We start from the raw sequence: 16,831 nt of genomic DNA on the forward strand, positions 1-16,831 counted from the left end.
TTATGTGAAGTTTTATTTAAAATCAAGAGGTTAATTGAGTGATTAGAGAATTAATCAAAATTGAAATAATAGTAATAACCTTGGCGCAGTGTGGTTGATCTTTGGTATTGCAAATAAAACTGCGTCATTGAACACAATTAATGATTCATAATAAATAAACAAGGACTAAACAGTGAGCTGAGTTTCATTTCTAATAGGATATCTGAAAATTGCAGTGTCCTCTTAACGATGAAACGAAAATTTATTCAAACGAACGTAGAGCCAGAGCAAGAGCAAGAGCATTTTTTGGTGATTTTTTAGTGTAAACGATAACTCGTATTAAGGGTTTGTAATCTTTTCGAACGCACTTAGAACAACGAAAGAATGCTCTACTCCTGTTACATAATTTGACATAGTGGGATTAGTATGAGCATTCGCTCGTTTGATGTAAAATCACTTCCTGCGTCTGTCCTAATAAGAAGTCCTTAGATATTTTAAACTAGGTACACAACGGAAATAGATGTAGTTTTTTTACAGATAGAGTTATTCATTATTCAAGGAAAGGTACCTAATACCTAATTTATCACATTTTATTGATAAAGCGGGCGAAGCCGCGGGTGAAATGTTAGTGTAATTTATTATATTATAGTGATGATAGCCTTTAATTCTGTGATAATTAATTTTAATTTTGAAAATATCTATGGGTGAGTTATCACAAAAATGTAACATAATATAATATTTAAAACCTGTTCATATAGTAGTGAAAGCTTTTCTGAAAAAAACCGTCTTAATTATTTGTATTAAAATAATATATGATGTAGTAACATGGCTTCGCTTACTGATAACATATAAAGTGCGAAAATTTGTTATTACCAAAATTCTAAACAATATAATCGTTAAATCAAAAGCTTTACGTGAGTAATTTAAACTCGATATCAAAGAGAAAATTAATGAATTTATACAAAGTTGAAATATTTAAAATTAGTCATGCTTTATTTTTTTTTATTTTCCATAATGTACAGATAACAAAGATCCATTTGTTAGTAAAATACATATACAGTGCATTTACATAGTCAGAAGAATCATGTGAATGAGTAACATATTATACGTATTACAAAGCAAAAGACAAAGAAATGAAAGTGAAGGAGAAAGTATTCTTAAAAGTGAAATTTCTTGAGGCACGTTGAGAGTAAAATTTCAAGGTCGCGTCATGGAAATACCGTCACGTCATGGAGTAAGGTAACAATATTGGTATCTTTGAATCATGCCAAAGAAGTTTCACTTCTGACAGGTGTGTTCGGCACCCACGCTCGTTTTTTCTCACTATCCTCTGAACTGCAAACATTTCCTTTCCTACCAGGTTACCTGGAAGAGATTGCTGTTGGGCAATAAGGCCTTTTTTAATATTATTCATTTGTACAATAAAGTGCTATAAACAAATTAAATAAATAAATCTTTTCTGTCTTTGATTTATTACTGTAATTTCTTCAAAAGTATGTATAACTTAAGAAAATCTACAGTAGCTTGGTGCGACTTGTCATCGTACCTACAGTCCGTTTCACAAAGCCTCAATCTTCCACACAAAGCATGTTTAGCTTTGTGCACTGTAACACCTGTCCATGTTGCTGTACAAGTTTGGAATTGGGCGAGTTTAATAATGTCTAGTTAAATATTTTTTTGTTTAAAAACTATTACCTACCTTAAACTAACTTTAAGTCTGCAGGGTAACGACAATTTAGATTGAGATGAACGACGACATTTTGAAAATTAAAGATATTAATTTCTATTTATAATCCTCGTGTAAAATTAAATACAAAATGCAATGTATTCACTTTTATTGTGAAATTGTAGATATTAAAATAAGTTCTTAATTCTTGCGTTTAAATAATTTGTAATTTCAAAATTCATTTAAAATTTTCCAAGTGAGCTGTCGAAATGCTAAATTATAAAAGCGATTACAATTAAACATTAAATATAACAGTGTTTGGTTGTTTTTGTTAAATTACTTATTTATAATCCTGTAACATCTTGCGTGGGTCGGCTCGTTTCAACGATTTAGAATTCATCTCAATCTCAATTAATAAGACCACTTGAACCCACGTTAAAGACGGAATCACCTCTATATATGATCTTAACGTTCTATTTTAATATCTAAAGACTCAGATATTCTTAAACTCAAACTCAAACTCAAATGTGTAAAGACATACTCAGTCTACCTTTTCTTGCTAAAAATGTTAACATAATATCTTACTAATATTATAAACTAGCTATCCACCCGCGGCTTCACCCGCTTTGTCTAAAACCTAATAGATTGTATACTAAAACCTTCCCCTTGAATCACTCTATCCTTAAAAAAACCCGCATCAAAATCCGTTGTGTAGTTTTAAAGATTTACGCATACATGGGGACATAAGGACAGAAAAGGCGACTATGTTTTATACTATGTAGTGATGCGAAAGTTTGTGAGGATGTGTGTGTGTGTGTGTGTTTTTTACTCTTTCACGCAAATACTGAACCGATTACAATTAAATTTAGCACACATATAGAGGGTAACTTGGATTAACACATAGGATAGGTTTTATCCCGGAAATCCCACGGGAACGGGAACTATGCGGGTTTTTCTTCGAAAACGCAGGCGAAGCCGCGGGTGGAAAGCTGTTTGACTATAAATAAAAAAATCCTTATTTTTTTTTTATAATCGATAGGCAGACGTTTGACCACAATCCCACCTGATGGAAAGCAGCGAAAATTTCCAAGAAAACGTCATTACTCGAGAACAACTTGAAGATAGATATTCATATACATATAGGTATTTTTAAATTTTCCCATACCTGGAACTTATTAAAAAATACGACAGTTCGAGAGAATTACAGGAAAACGTGTGTACTGTGTAGGTTGGAACTCTTTAATACTTTAAAATAACTTCAATTATATTAAATAGAAAATTATGGTTAAGTTCCTATGTGAATTTTAGTTTAAGTTTATTTATATTAAAATAATCTAACGAAATTTTCATAAAATTCGTTCTTAAATCTATATACACGAAAATGCAACATTTATTTATTTCTTAATCTGGTTAAAATGGTTAAAATCCTATTCCTTTCATTGAACTTATGGCAAAAATATCTAAAAAAAATACCGACGTGTGATGTTATTATAAAAGTCGATCATTACACGTAACATGAAAAATAAACTCCTAACAAAACTGTTACTTGTTAAAAAAAATGTCTTGGTCTGGTAGGACACAGAAGAAATCACTTACTTGTTCCTTAAGAAAATCGTTCAGCGAATTAACCCTTACCCCACTTGGGGACATGGGACTACACTTCATTAAATACAATCTTATAGTGAGTTTAACTTACAATATAAATTACAAATAAGATTGCGAATACAATACCAGTCATATTGAATTGACTAAATGCATTTTCTTTCATTGGAAACGGAGAAATATAAAACAATGGAATATAATATAGAATTATAACATAGAATTTCTTTTTATATCGTTTTAAAAGTGTTTTTAATCTGTACAAAAGGTTTTCAGCGTATTGTAGTTCTTGTTAAATGTTGATTTGATTAAATTGAATTCTGTTATTTATTCTTCATCTGACTTCAAAAAAGGGAGGGTTATTTAAAGGGATATTTTAAGCTATTGCATAGCTTTTATCTCAGACTTTGAGCGCGGCGAACGAATATAAAATTCCGTAACGAAAAAACCTAACACTCCCCTACAACCGGCACAGCGATATGATGTTATGCAATTAGCTTTACCGCGGTAGTCCTCGAGTGCCATACGATTTTTTTTTTTTAGTTCGAAGCAGGTGCCTGCCATTTGGTCTGACAATTTGAAGATGGTATTTAGTTTTTTTAATTTTTTTGTTGAAAATAGAACTATTTATGTTTATTTCTTAACGAAATGTTTTTTTTTTTCTATATGAATTAAAAATTACCTATATACCAATGTTGAACATACAGTTTCATTGTTTATATTGTTCGAATTTAAACAATTTGGAAACACTGCAAATAAACACCGTCATCTATTCACAAAATAAACTATTTTTATTATTCCACAACTTGTTTGTTAACTGTTAATTGTTTTTCTGTGCAACATGCTGACGACATACATTGGTAAACTTTATATTTCTTATACGAATTGATTTAAAAAAATATATTCATCGACATGTTTTAGTTCACGTAAACTATAAAGAAGGTAGTTTAAGGCTATTAAAAAAATAAAGATTAGATTTTTTTAATTGGCTTCCTTTTTGCCTTTTTAAATTGCTTAAATTCTAAACTTAAATTACATTTAAGAAATATTTGAATTATATTACACTAGCTTCCGACCGCGGCTTCGCCCGCGTGGTGTTTTGATAAAAGGTAGCCCATGTTCTTTCTCAGGGTCTAAAGATTGTCTGTGCCAAATTTCATCAAAATCGGTTGAGAGGTTTAAGCGGGAAAGCGTAACAGACAGACAGAGTTACTTTAGCATTTATAATATTAGTAGGGAAGGGATAAGCATAGGACATGAAATTATGTTTAAATATTTAAGAATGAAACTTTTCAACACACTGAATATAATGGTTTCAACTAACCAGAAATAAACCCTCATTTCTACTAAAATTTGTGACATTTCCCTTAAATTTCAGGATTAAATTAATTTAAGGAAGATATAATCCTTTTCTTACTTCCTCGTTGACCGTTTAAATAATCAAATAGATCTTCTACACGAATCGGATATAATTGGCCTGTCTATATTTCGGGTAAACAATCATTTAACCTTCAATATTTCTCACAAATTATTGACTGACTTTTCATCAAAATAATAAAATACTACATTTATAAGATTTGTATCAAATATCAAAATTCCAAAGCAAATATAGGTACTTATTTCTCTTTCTCTCTTTTAAATATTGCAGTCCATAAAGAACCTTAAAACGCGCAAACAACTTTAACTACAAATATAAAAGTTAATATTATCTATTATATTGACGATTACTAGAGCCTTTGTCTTGAAAATTGAATTAAAATGGATAAATACTTTCTTTACCTATTGATTAAGAACACTTGTAATGTGTTAGTTATAAAATAAGTCATTATAATTATTATGATTTAACATAAATCAAATCTATAGTCAATTTAATTAAAAATGAGTTTTATTTACGTTGTAATTATTTAGTAGTCTGTGTTTAATACGTTTATTTAACGCAATATTTAAAAGATAATAGCTACCAATAAATAAATAAATATTTTTTTTTTTTTTTTTTATTAATTTACCATTTCGTAACACTATATAACCTTTACAAATTTTCGCCAAACTGTAAAACAGTTTGTTGGCGTTGCGCTCCTACTTATTATAGATTAACCTAGGTTATACATTGCCAAATTAGTTAGTTGATAAACAAACACTTAAATACCGCTATAAATGACATACATTTCAGAATAATTTTAACACACGGCACGATCTGATCCCATACTAAGCTTTCGCTTGTGTTATAGCAACCAGATGGCTGATAAACATACATAAATAATTTTAAATAAATACTAATATAGATAATTAACACCCAAATACAGAGCAAACACCTATGTTCATCACACAAATATTTGCCCCGGGTGGGAATCGAACCCACGACCACTAGCAAACATAAAAATGCAAACATATTTTGCAAGTAAAGATATAAAACAAAAGATTTGAGTAGGTAATCTCGTAAAAAGGAGAAGGAAAAACATAGTAGCATTATGGTAGAATTTCAAAATGAAAATACTATTTCACATTTCTATTTTAACACAAATCCGTTGAGAGGAGTGAAAATTGAAAATAAATTTATAATTTCCTGTTTCTAACGTGAAAGGAAGGTACGAGTAAAGCAGAGGGAATTCGTTTATATATATCTTGGTGTGGAGTATCTTCAATCAGCTTGAAATGTAGGTATTAAATATAATATTATTTTGAAATCTACGATTTGATTTAAATCCCTACTAATGTTATAAATGCGAAAGTAACTCTGTTGTGTGAAAGTAACTCTGTGTCTGTCTGTCTGTCTGTCACGCTTTCCCGCTTAAACCTCTCAACCGATTTTGATGAAATTTGGCACAGACAATCTTTAGACCCTGAGAAAGAACATAGGCTACCTTTTATCAAAACACCAAGCGGGCGAAGCCGCGGGCGGGAGCTAGTTCGTTTATACAAAGCTTTAACCTATACGAGAATGTATGGACAAACTTCTACAAACCCAAAAAATAATTTCATATAAAAAAATTAACTTGAAGGTTCCTTTCATTAAGGTGAATCTTAATCTTAGATGATATAATAGCCATAATAACCATAATTACAATTTTTGGTTATCCTATTATCTAGTATCCAACAATTGCTAGAATCTAGGAATTATAACAGGCACAGTTTATGCCCCCGGGGACATAATTAGACCTCTGTTTATAGAGCCATATACAGCTCCCAAGAGACCTAGCCTGCAGCGCATATTTATAAGGCTTACTAGCTTGATACCGTGCCTTTACTTGCATGCACTAATTTAGGTATATATTATATCTATTTAAATAATAAAAATGAATCGCCAATTGTGTTGCTAAGCGTAAAACTCGAGAACGGCTTAACCAATTCTGTTGATACTTTTTTAACGTTTTTGTTTGGGCACAAGGAAGGTTTTTATGGAGAGAAAACACGGAAAAGGGGCTTAGGGCAGAACATCGTCTGCCGGGGCAGGTAATTACATTAAAACAAAAAGCTTTCGTATACGACGAAAATAATATTTTAGAAATAAATGATTTGTATGTATGTTTGTAACGAAATAGCTTGAAAAGTACAGGACGGGTTTTGATGCAGCTTTACAATAATATAGCTTATAACATCATAATAACACATTAGCTATAGAAATACTTGATTTTACGAGTTCGTCCGCGAGTGAAACCGCGTGGCGCCGCTAGTATAACTTTAAACATGAATTATATTGAACATCGAGAAAATATTGCAAAACTATCTATTTTTCAACAAAATTCAACTACAAATATCAAGGATGTTAGTTAGGTGTTGCGAACCGAATAAAATGCTAGCAATTTAAACTTTTAGCGCTCCAACTGTGCTAACAGTTATTTAATAGTTTATTTGAATAATATCTATGCATTTGTCGTTTGCACTTTTCTATATATTGTTAAACAACTTGAAAGTAAAAGTTTTTAATTTAAAATAATGAGTATTTAATTACATATGTCTACTCTCTACATCCTACTTAAAAATAATTATTTTTTGCAAAAACTAAACTGCCTTGAGATTGTTAGAAGACTTTGACATTTGGCGTGATTTCTGTCACACGTGTTTGGGTTATTAATTTAGTGTTTTGGCTATTTTAACAATAATATATTCACTTTGAGCTGTTTTGTGTTCGTCTTTAAGTGTTTAGTCTGTGGTTATAGTGGTAAGTGTACTAACAATTCACTAATATGGGCCCTGATCCACCCGATCCTAAACCCCCGGACGTCCAGGAAAGAAGCATGGAATTGGACATCTCTCAGAATAAGAGGCAAAGGTGTCCGTCACCTGAGTCTACAGATGAATCTCCAATCAAACGCTTTGTTCCATCTGATCCCATTTCACCTGTTAACCCGTCTGTATTTGTTGATCCCATTTTAAATAATCCTATAAGATATAGTGGTGATGAAGTTGGACCATACATTGTCCACGTATCTCGCGTAGAAAACGATCCTTCTGCCGGCCTGTCCATCCGTCCGATCAAATTTGGATCTTTCTTATTTAGCCAAAAAGTACCTAATATTTTAAGAGACGGAGTAAAATCTGTTGGCCGCAACAGGATATCGGTTGAGTTTGCATCAGCTGAGGATGCTAATAATTTTTTATCTTTACCTGCTTTGGCCGAAGCTAAATTTAAGGCATTCATTCCTACCTATCATATCACTCGCATGGGTATTGTAAAAGGAATACCGATAGAATGGACCATGGATGATTTGGTGGAGTGTGCAGAATTCCCTAACAGGCACGGTCGCATACTTAAAGCACGTAGACTTAACAAAAAAAATAGCCTTGATGGAATTACAACTTGGGTTCCATCCCAAACAGTGGTTCTAACTTTCTTAGGTCAAGCAATGCCATCAAAAATCTATTGTAGATACACTTCACTTCCTGTAGAAATTTACCATTACCCAATCATCCAGTGCCACAAGTGCTGTCGCTTTGGGCATATCCGCGACCAGTGCCGCTCAAAAGAGAGGTGCTACAAATGTACACAAAACCACTCAGGCGACTCCTGTCCCATTCTTGAATCTCAAGCACTATGTGTCCATTGCAATGGCACTCACTTCGCCATTGACAAAAATTGCCCGGAACACAGCCGGCAAAAGTCAATTAAACTTTTGATGGCCACAGAAGGTATCTCATTCGAGGAAGCCTCTAAGCTTACCCCTTCAGTGTACAGACCCTTTTCGGAAACAGCCAGTTTCGTTTTTGCGCCCAGATCACAACAATCACCTGTTTTCCCCATCCCTTCTATGAAACAATCCAATAGTGTTCGTCAAACTCGTCCTCTTAATAAAACTTCATACAAAAAGACCTATTCTATACCCCCTCGCACTCATGCACCACTAGGTAAAACATATGATGTAGCTGCACACCGCCAAATAACTCAGGAATTACCCTCTACTCAACCGAATGGTTGTGCCTTATCCCAAAACCCTGACCCCCCGGTTGTACTTAGCTCTAATGTTGAGCTTTATGTTTCAGCCTTAGAAACTTTTCTTAAAAAAACAGATTCAATACCGACCAACGTTGCCTATAGACTTATAAATCTCATCTCTCTATTTAACAGTAATGGCCCTCACAATCCTCCAGTGGAACGCTCAAAGCATTCGTCCGAAATGTCATGAAGTACTTGACCTTATTTCAACCCACAACCCTATAGCTTTTGCCATCTCGGAGACATGGCTAGTTCCCGGAAGTCACTTTCGGATTCCTGGCTTTTTCTGTCTGCGAGATGACAGAGCCGATGGGTATGCTGGAACAGCACTTTTACTTAAACATTGTTTAAATTTCTCTCGTATTCTATTGCCTATGCATGATCAGCGTATTAACGCTGTGGCTGCAAGATGCAATAATGTCTCTATTATTTCTGTCTACATTTCTCATCCTCATCCTTCTATTATACCTGATCTTTCACTTATACTTTCCTCCGTACCGTCTCCTCTTTTAGTATTGGGCGATTTTAATGCTCAGCACACTTCTTGGGGATCTTCAGTTTGCAATACATTTGGACACCTGCTAATGGATCTGCTTGATGACCTTGACCTCTGTGTAATTAACGATGGATCTCCCACTAGGAGAGTCCTTCCTAATCAGAGTCTCTCCTCTGTAGTTGATCTATTTATTTGTTCTTCCTCCTTGGCTCCATCCCTCACCAATTTAACTCTTTCTAGTACTCATGGTAGTGACCACTTTCCTCTTCTTTCTTCTCTTTCCCAGTCTGTTATCCCATTGACTTCCCCTTTCCCACCCCTACTCATGTATAGACTTTGTAAAGCAAACTGGCAGGATTACGCTACTGGTCTTGACAATCTGGTTGAGTCCCTTCCTTCCGTTTCTCTTGACAATGATCTACATACTTATTCTGACTTTGTGGATTGTATTAAAAATGCAGCAGCGAATAATATCCCTCTTAAATCCGTTTCTAACTCTGGTTCTCGCAAAGTCTCTCCGCCATGGTGGGACGATGAATGCTCAGCTTCTGTCAACTCAAGGAGAGAGGCCGAAATTCAGTATAATGCTTCCATGTCCGTTGACAATTTTATATATTATAAAAGAATAGCCGCGCGTACCAAGCTTTTTCTTAAAAATAAAAAGAAAGCAGGCTGGCAAACATTTTGCGAGAGTCTGTCGCCTAGAACACCTGCAACAGTTATTTGGAAGAACATACGCAAATTTCGTGGCTCTCTTTCTTGTAACGATATAGATTCCAATGACTCCTCAGTGTGGCTTGAAGAGTTCGCTGATAAGTTCTCCCCTCCCTTTGTCCCTTCTTTAGATTCTTTCCCTATGGCCACTGGTCCGCTCGTCTCGTCTTATGATAACAATATGGAAGCCATATTCTCCCTAGAGGAGCTAAATGTAGCCCTCAGCGGCCTCTTAGACTCCTCTCCCGGATTAGATGGCATTCCTTATTCTTTCATACGCCAATCCGGTCCCATAACCAAACAGTACTTTTTAAACTTAGTAAATTTATTTTATGAATTCGGTTACAATCCTGACTCTTGGAAATCACACCTCATAATTCCTATACTAAAACCAGGCAAACAAGCCTCTTGTGCCGACTCCTATCGACCAATTGCCCTTTCTTCGTGTCTGTCTAAGATAGCTGAACACATGGTTAAAAATAGACTTGAGTGGCTTGTAGAAAATAGGGGACTGTTATCCCGGTCTCAATTTGGATTTAGAAAGGGTATGAGCGTACTGGATTGTTTAGGCATTTTATCCACAGACATTCGGTCGGCCTTTGAAAGAAAACAGTATTTGGTAGGCGTCTTTTTAGATATAGCGTCAGCCTACGATAACGTACTTCTTCCGTTACTCAGAAACAAATTGTTACAGCTGAGTATCCCAGTGAGGATGATACGATTTATCTGCAATCTTTTAATGTCAAGATCCATCCAAGTGCGCCATAACTCTCATATTTCTTCCACTAGGCTTACCTGGAAGGGGCTCCCTCAAGGATCGGTATTAAGTCCTCTCCTATATGCGATCTACACTTTCAACTTGGATACGACAGTCACATCTTTCTGTGACATACTTCAATATGCAGACGACATAACCCTATTTGCTCATTCCCATGACATGGATGAAATCACCTCGCGCCTTAATTCAGCTTTGTCGTATCTTCGTGACTGGCTATCAGAGCATGGTATGTCTGTGTCTGTACCAAAATGTTGTGTTGTAGTTTTCACTAAAAAGCGTCACATTCCCGCACCAACCTTAATACTTGGCGATGAGCCAATTCCAGTCACCAATAAAGTTAAGTATCTGGGCGTTATATTAGATTCTAGGTTGTCTGGTTCCCCTCATGTTAACTACATCAGTCAAAAATGCGAAAAAGGGATTAATATATTACGTTCTCTGGCAGGAGTGTGGTGGGGGGCCCACCCATACTGTCAGAAACTTATTTATAATGCCGTGGTGCGTAGTCACTTAGACTATGCGTCTTTCATACTCGATCCATGTAATAAGACGGCACTGAATAAACTAGACAAAGTGCAATCTCGCTGTCTACGCTTGATTACCGGAGCAATGAAATCTACCCCGGTTAACGCCCTGCAGGTTGAGTGTGTTGACCCTCCCCTAGCTCTTCGCAGGCAGTATCTGTGTGATAAATATTTTTTTAAATCTATCTATAACTCTTCCCATATCCTTTGGCCCAAGCTACATAATCTCCTTCAAATCTCCACTAGTCAAAATCTCCGTCCCTCTGCTAATTTTCCTTGTTTACTGAAAAGCTTCATAAGATTCTCCCGTCTGCCTGACCCTACTGTTCAGTTTGAACTATATCCTCTCTTCTCCGTTAACTTCCAGTCACTTACGTACAATCCTCCCATACTTTTAAATTGTGGCATAACTAAAGATACAATTAACGCTAATGCTACATTTAATGAAATTGTAGCCAATAAATGGCCCAATTGGCACCTCTTTTTTACAGATGCCTCAAAAATGTCCGATATGTCATGTGTGGGAGCCGCTGTTTGGTACCCTCAATCCAGCATTATTCTTCAGTTTAAGTGCCCCCCTTTATCCACTGTTTACACTGGTGAAGCTACAGGCATTCTCGAAGCCCTCAATTTCATTAACTCTCACAACCTTGATAAAGCTGTTATATTTTCCGACTCATTAAGCTGCCTCCAAGCCCTTCTATCTAATCCTTTTCGATCTAAATCCTGTCACCCCTTGATTTTAAGTATACGTGTGGTGCTTCTAAATTGCCTCAATAAGGGTCTCCACATTCAAATCACTTACATACCAGGTCATACTGGTATAGGGGGTAATGAGATGGCTGACTCTTTGGCTAAGTCTGCTACGCAAGTGGGTTGCAATACTCACTTTAGTAATTACAGTCAAGACCTTGTTCCACTATCAAAATCACGTTTAGATAGGAAGTGGTTGAATCTTTGGCAAGAATCCAGCCGCACAAAAGGTAAATTTTATTGGGACATTCAGCCTACTATTCCACACAAACCATGGTTTTTCCGCTTTCGTAAATTCGACAAACCAGTAACATCCACTATCTGTCGGCTCCGCTTCGGCCATGCGTGTACTCCTGTCCATCTGGCGAAAATCAGAGTACGAGATCACTCTATTTGTGAGTGTGGATTGGACGAAGGAACTACTGACCACCTGTTCTTTGAATGTACCAAGCTTCGTTCTTCATTACTGGATGTCCTCCCTCCTGAAATCCCTCGTCCCACAAATTTTAAATGTCTGTTGTCCTTAGTGCCTTCCAAATTTGTTGAAATTCTATCAAAATTTATATCCTATAATAAACTAAAATATTAACCCCTTATTATATTTATAAATCATATTAGTGTTTCCTGTTGTCTGTAATATATATAACCTGTTTTGTCTTATGTGTTTGTTCTAGCCGCTCCAAGTTGATCAAAATTTCTGCATTTTGCCACTCAGTACCAAATGTTAAATGTCAAATCTGCACAAGTCTAACTGACTGAAATTTGAGTCTTGTTTCTCCCATATATACTGGACATTGGCGAAGTCCCTTTTTATTGGGTGGAGCCATTATTTAAGAGAAGAAGAAGAAGAAGAGATTGTTAGAATTAGACCAGATATAAATGGGTTTCCTGGAAACGGGCAACTGCTGGGCGGGACATGCGGAAGATTGACAATGTGTACCCGCATCCCGTCTAAAGCAGCGCGTTGGTACACGGTGGGGTTTTAGTCGGTAGGAATCCGACATAACCCACGGCTCCTTCCCCGGGAGCCGTGGGTATCTTAGGCAAGATTTCCCCACTTGAAAAAAAAAATATATATATATATATATTCACAGGGTCACAGGGAAGGCCACAGCTTTAAAATTAAAAAAAAAGAATGATGAAATTCGATTCACATAGGTAATATTTAAACAGTCGATTCGAGAATCTTCTTTTTTTGAAGTCTGTTGAAAATTAATAGCAGAATACATGCACTTGTTTCATTAGTGGTGAAGTTGTGAGTAGTATCGCCAATTCCATTATCTATAGATTGACTTTTAGAGTTTCATATAAATCTGTTTTCAACATAAAGTTTAGTAAAGCAATTACTACGCGCTCCCAACTCCAAAGTATTGTAAATGGCTCTGACCTTTAACTTTACGAACTCTTTTGAAGGGCTAAAAGCATTAGGTGAATACAAAATTTACATATAATTGTCACTTTCTAGTAGATACAAGTAGCGAAATTCTAAATTATTGAACTGATATTACAAATGGGCATTGGCCTCGCCACGTTTGTACATGTATTTGTTTGAAACTACTGAACGTATTTTCATGCGGTTTTCAATAATTGAAAGAGTGATTCATGAAAAATCATCAGTACAGTCAGTTTTCTTTGAAAACGCGGGCAAAGCCGCGGGCGGAAAGCTAGTATATAAATTTATTAATAAAAGGTATATTTGAATCCAATCTGAATGTTACCGACCTTTTAAACCAATTTGCACTGCTCTGTGTAACGTTTTTAATAAATCTGTATTATAAAAATAGAACAAAGATATATTTGTCCAAAACTTCTAGACAGCTAGTAGCAATGACCTTTTTTACACTTCTAAGGAACTCCAAAATAAACTGAGGTGATTTTGTATCAAATATAATATTTTCTCACTACATTTTTTCAGAAACCAATTGTGTGTTAACAATTGACTTCTTAAATTGATCTTTTGATTTGATGTTTGCGTGATTCAACTAAAAATAATATGAATGATCTTTCACAAATCATATTCTTATTTCTGAAGACATCTGATTAACAACCAAAAGGAATCATAAAATAAATTCAATAAAACATCGCAGCCTTTCAAGTTGTTCAATGAAATCTCTGAATTAAATTGTTTATTTCAGAATAATTCACTTCTGTTCACTGAAATCGTAACTGCATTCATTGAACATTCGATTTCATTATCCTTTCGTATTCAAGTTACAAGTTTATCGGAAAATAATTATCGTTTCTGTAAAATTTCACAAGTTTTTGATAAGTTATAAATCACACTCCAATGCACATACATTTGAATTATTATTTACTAAAGGTCTTCAACACGAAAAACAACAAATTATAATTTGAGAAAAAATCATACTTTATAACATGATACCTATATACTAGCTTACCGCCCGCGGCATTGCCCGCGTGGTGAATGATAAACACGCACCGTGGTATTTTTGGGATAAAACCTATCCTATATCCCCTCTCAAGTCTTAAGCTATCTTTTCCATATTTCATCCAAATTGTATCAGTGGTTGAGGGCGGATTATAATATTTTTTTTATTATTTAAGAAAATACGATAAACTGTGGATAAACTCATTAAATTATTCAAAAAAGGTTTCACCACAACCTACCCCATAAAAACTCTATACAGTTCTATACAGAATCTAAGAATTATGTTATAATACATGTCAATCTGGCATAATTCTGACACCAACCTACCAACCAACGGCGTGGGAGACATGTCTTTACAAAAATAGTATTTAAGTTTACAAAATATGATGAGTATAAGCAAAAGGAAATTGAAACGAATTGTTATAAGTATAGTTTTAATAATATGTGCCTGTCAGTTTATAAAATTAACAAGTCACCTTTTAAATAACTCGCAAATAGAAGAAGAATTGCCAAGACCACCGGAGATAACAACGATTCATTTCGACTATGGAAATAACGCGGAAGATTCGTATGAAACAGAACAATTTCTAGACAGCAGTAACAAATACATCCTGTTGGCTAAATCAAAGGAACCGCCAAAATATCCGTTCGCAACTTTTACTTTAGGAAATGTTATTTTCACTGAGAACGCTTGTGATCACACCAACTGCTACATCATTGATGATAAAACTTACATAGATGAAGCCTCATTTGACATGGTCGCATTCAACGCCCCAGATCTCCACGATCTAGAAGTGCCAGAGAACAGATCTCTTCACCAGAAGTATGCGTTCTTCTCTTACGAATCACCGCAGTACCATCCAGTGTGTATAGACATCTATGACGACTTCTTCAACTGGACATTCACTTACAAATTGAATTCAGACTTTCGCTGGTGGTTCTTTGAAATCTACGATCTGAATGATACAAAAATAGGACCGCCAGTGGATGTGTGGCCGGATTTCAACCCTATTGATGATGATTTAAAGTCCAAATTGGATGGTAAGACTAGAATGGCAGCGTGGTTTGTATCAAATTGTGATACTATTAGTGGGAGGGAATGGGTAGCAAAGGAACTTGATAAGGAATTGAAGGAACGGTACGGATGGTCGATAGATATTTACGGTAATTGTGGAGATCATGCTTGCCCTAGAAGGTACGCGGAATTATGTAATCAACAGATTGAAAAACGATATTTCTTCTATTTGGCATTAGAAAATTCCTTCGCGGAAGACTATGTGACCGAGAAGATATTGCTGGGCTTGAACAATTTGGCTATTCCAGTTGTTTATGGCGCCGTGAATTATTCTAGGTATTTCATTGTTTGTTCTTCTTTTGTTATGACAATTCAATAATTTTATTGATATTGCACCCATACCCTAATTGTAATTAAAATGTGATAATTTCCAATCAAGTTTCTATGAAGGATCCATTCAGTATTATTATCAATTTTTTTACCTATAATTTATACTTATTGTTACCTCTTTATGACCAGTTTTGACCTATTTGATGAAGGATTTATTATTTTAGAGGCTGTATGTAATCATAATTTATTTATTTATAATAAGGTACCTTACAGCTAGTGATACAATTTTTGAAATGTATAAATACTAAGATACGCCAATTTAAAGGTAACACCAATAAGGTTGTGAAATAATATACGTATGTGAATAAATACTAGAGAATTATAGAATTTTAGTAATATTAATAAAGTCTCAAGATTATATTAACGTATCTACATTTCTTTCAGATTCCTCCCACCAGGCAGCTATTTAGACGCGCGGGAACTAACCACGCAAGAATTGGCCCGAATCATGAACAAGATAGTCACCCACCGTGAGATCCTATACGACTTCTTCAAGTGGACCAATCACATATCCTACAGACATGTGTCCACTAGATCTCAAGTGTGTGAGCTTTGTGCTTCGTTGAATGATAGACAACGAATGAAGACTGTTAGTATGTATCCAGAGTTTAGGAATTGGTGGAATACTGAGGGGTGGGAGGATAGTTGCTCGTTGAACCATGATTATTTTTAATATGAAATAAATGCTTTGGAAATGTTTATATTGTTTTAATACTTGTGTACAAGATTTGATGATAAAAGAATGTACCAAAAATACGATTCAATTTGATTTATTGAATAATTAAAAAATATGTAGCCTCATCACACATTTCTGTGAAAATAAGGAATAAATAGAAAGTGAAAAAAATAAAAAATATTAATAAACCTTTTTTTAAGTCTATTAAAGGTTGGGTTAATTTAATGAAACATCTCAAATAAGTAAATACTCGTTTTATTATCTGAATCGTACATAAAATACCTATACAATATACATATTATCACTTAACTATGAAACAATTTATGTACAAATATTTTTTGGTCGAATACAAATATAAAAAATAGATCAAATTTTATAATGAACGACGTTCAATGTACGTAGATAATATTAAAAATCCTAA

General features: G+C 34.7%; 1 protein-coding gene across 1 annotated transcript; it reads left to right on the forward strand.

Moving 5' to 3' along the window:
• Nucleotides 1-14,703: 14,703 nt before the first annotated feature.
• LOC149479733 (lewis-type alpha-(1,3)-fucosyltransferase-like) lies at nucleotides 14,704-16,407 on the forward strand. The gene is made up of 2 exons (XM_089707711.1): nucleotides 14,704-15,680; nucleotides 16,119-16,407. Exons 1-2 carry the CDS (start codon nucleotides 14,713-14,715, stop codon nucleotides 16,405-16,407), a joined length of 1,257 nt encoding a protein of 418 aa, XP_089563837.1. The 5' UTR covers nucleotides 14,704-14,712.
• The last annotated feature ends 424 nt before the right edge of the window (nucleotides 16,408-16,831 follow it).

This window comes from Colias philodice, chromosome 19, assembly GCF_061535455.1.
Source record: "Colias philodice isolate Cphi_HAF_F1 chromosome 19, ilColPhil1 Martin Lab GWU primary, whole genome shotgun sequence".
Lineage (NCBI taxonomy): Eukaryota > Metazoa > Arthropoda > Insecta > Lepidoptera > Pieridae > Colias > Colias philodice.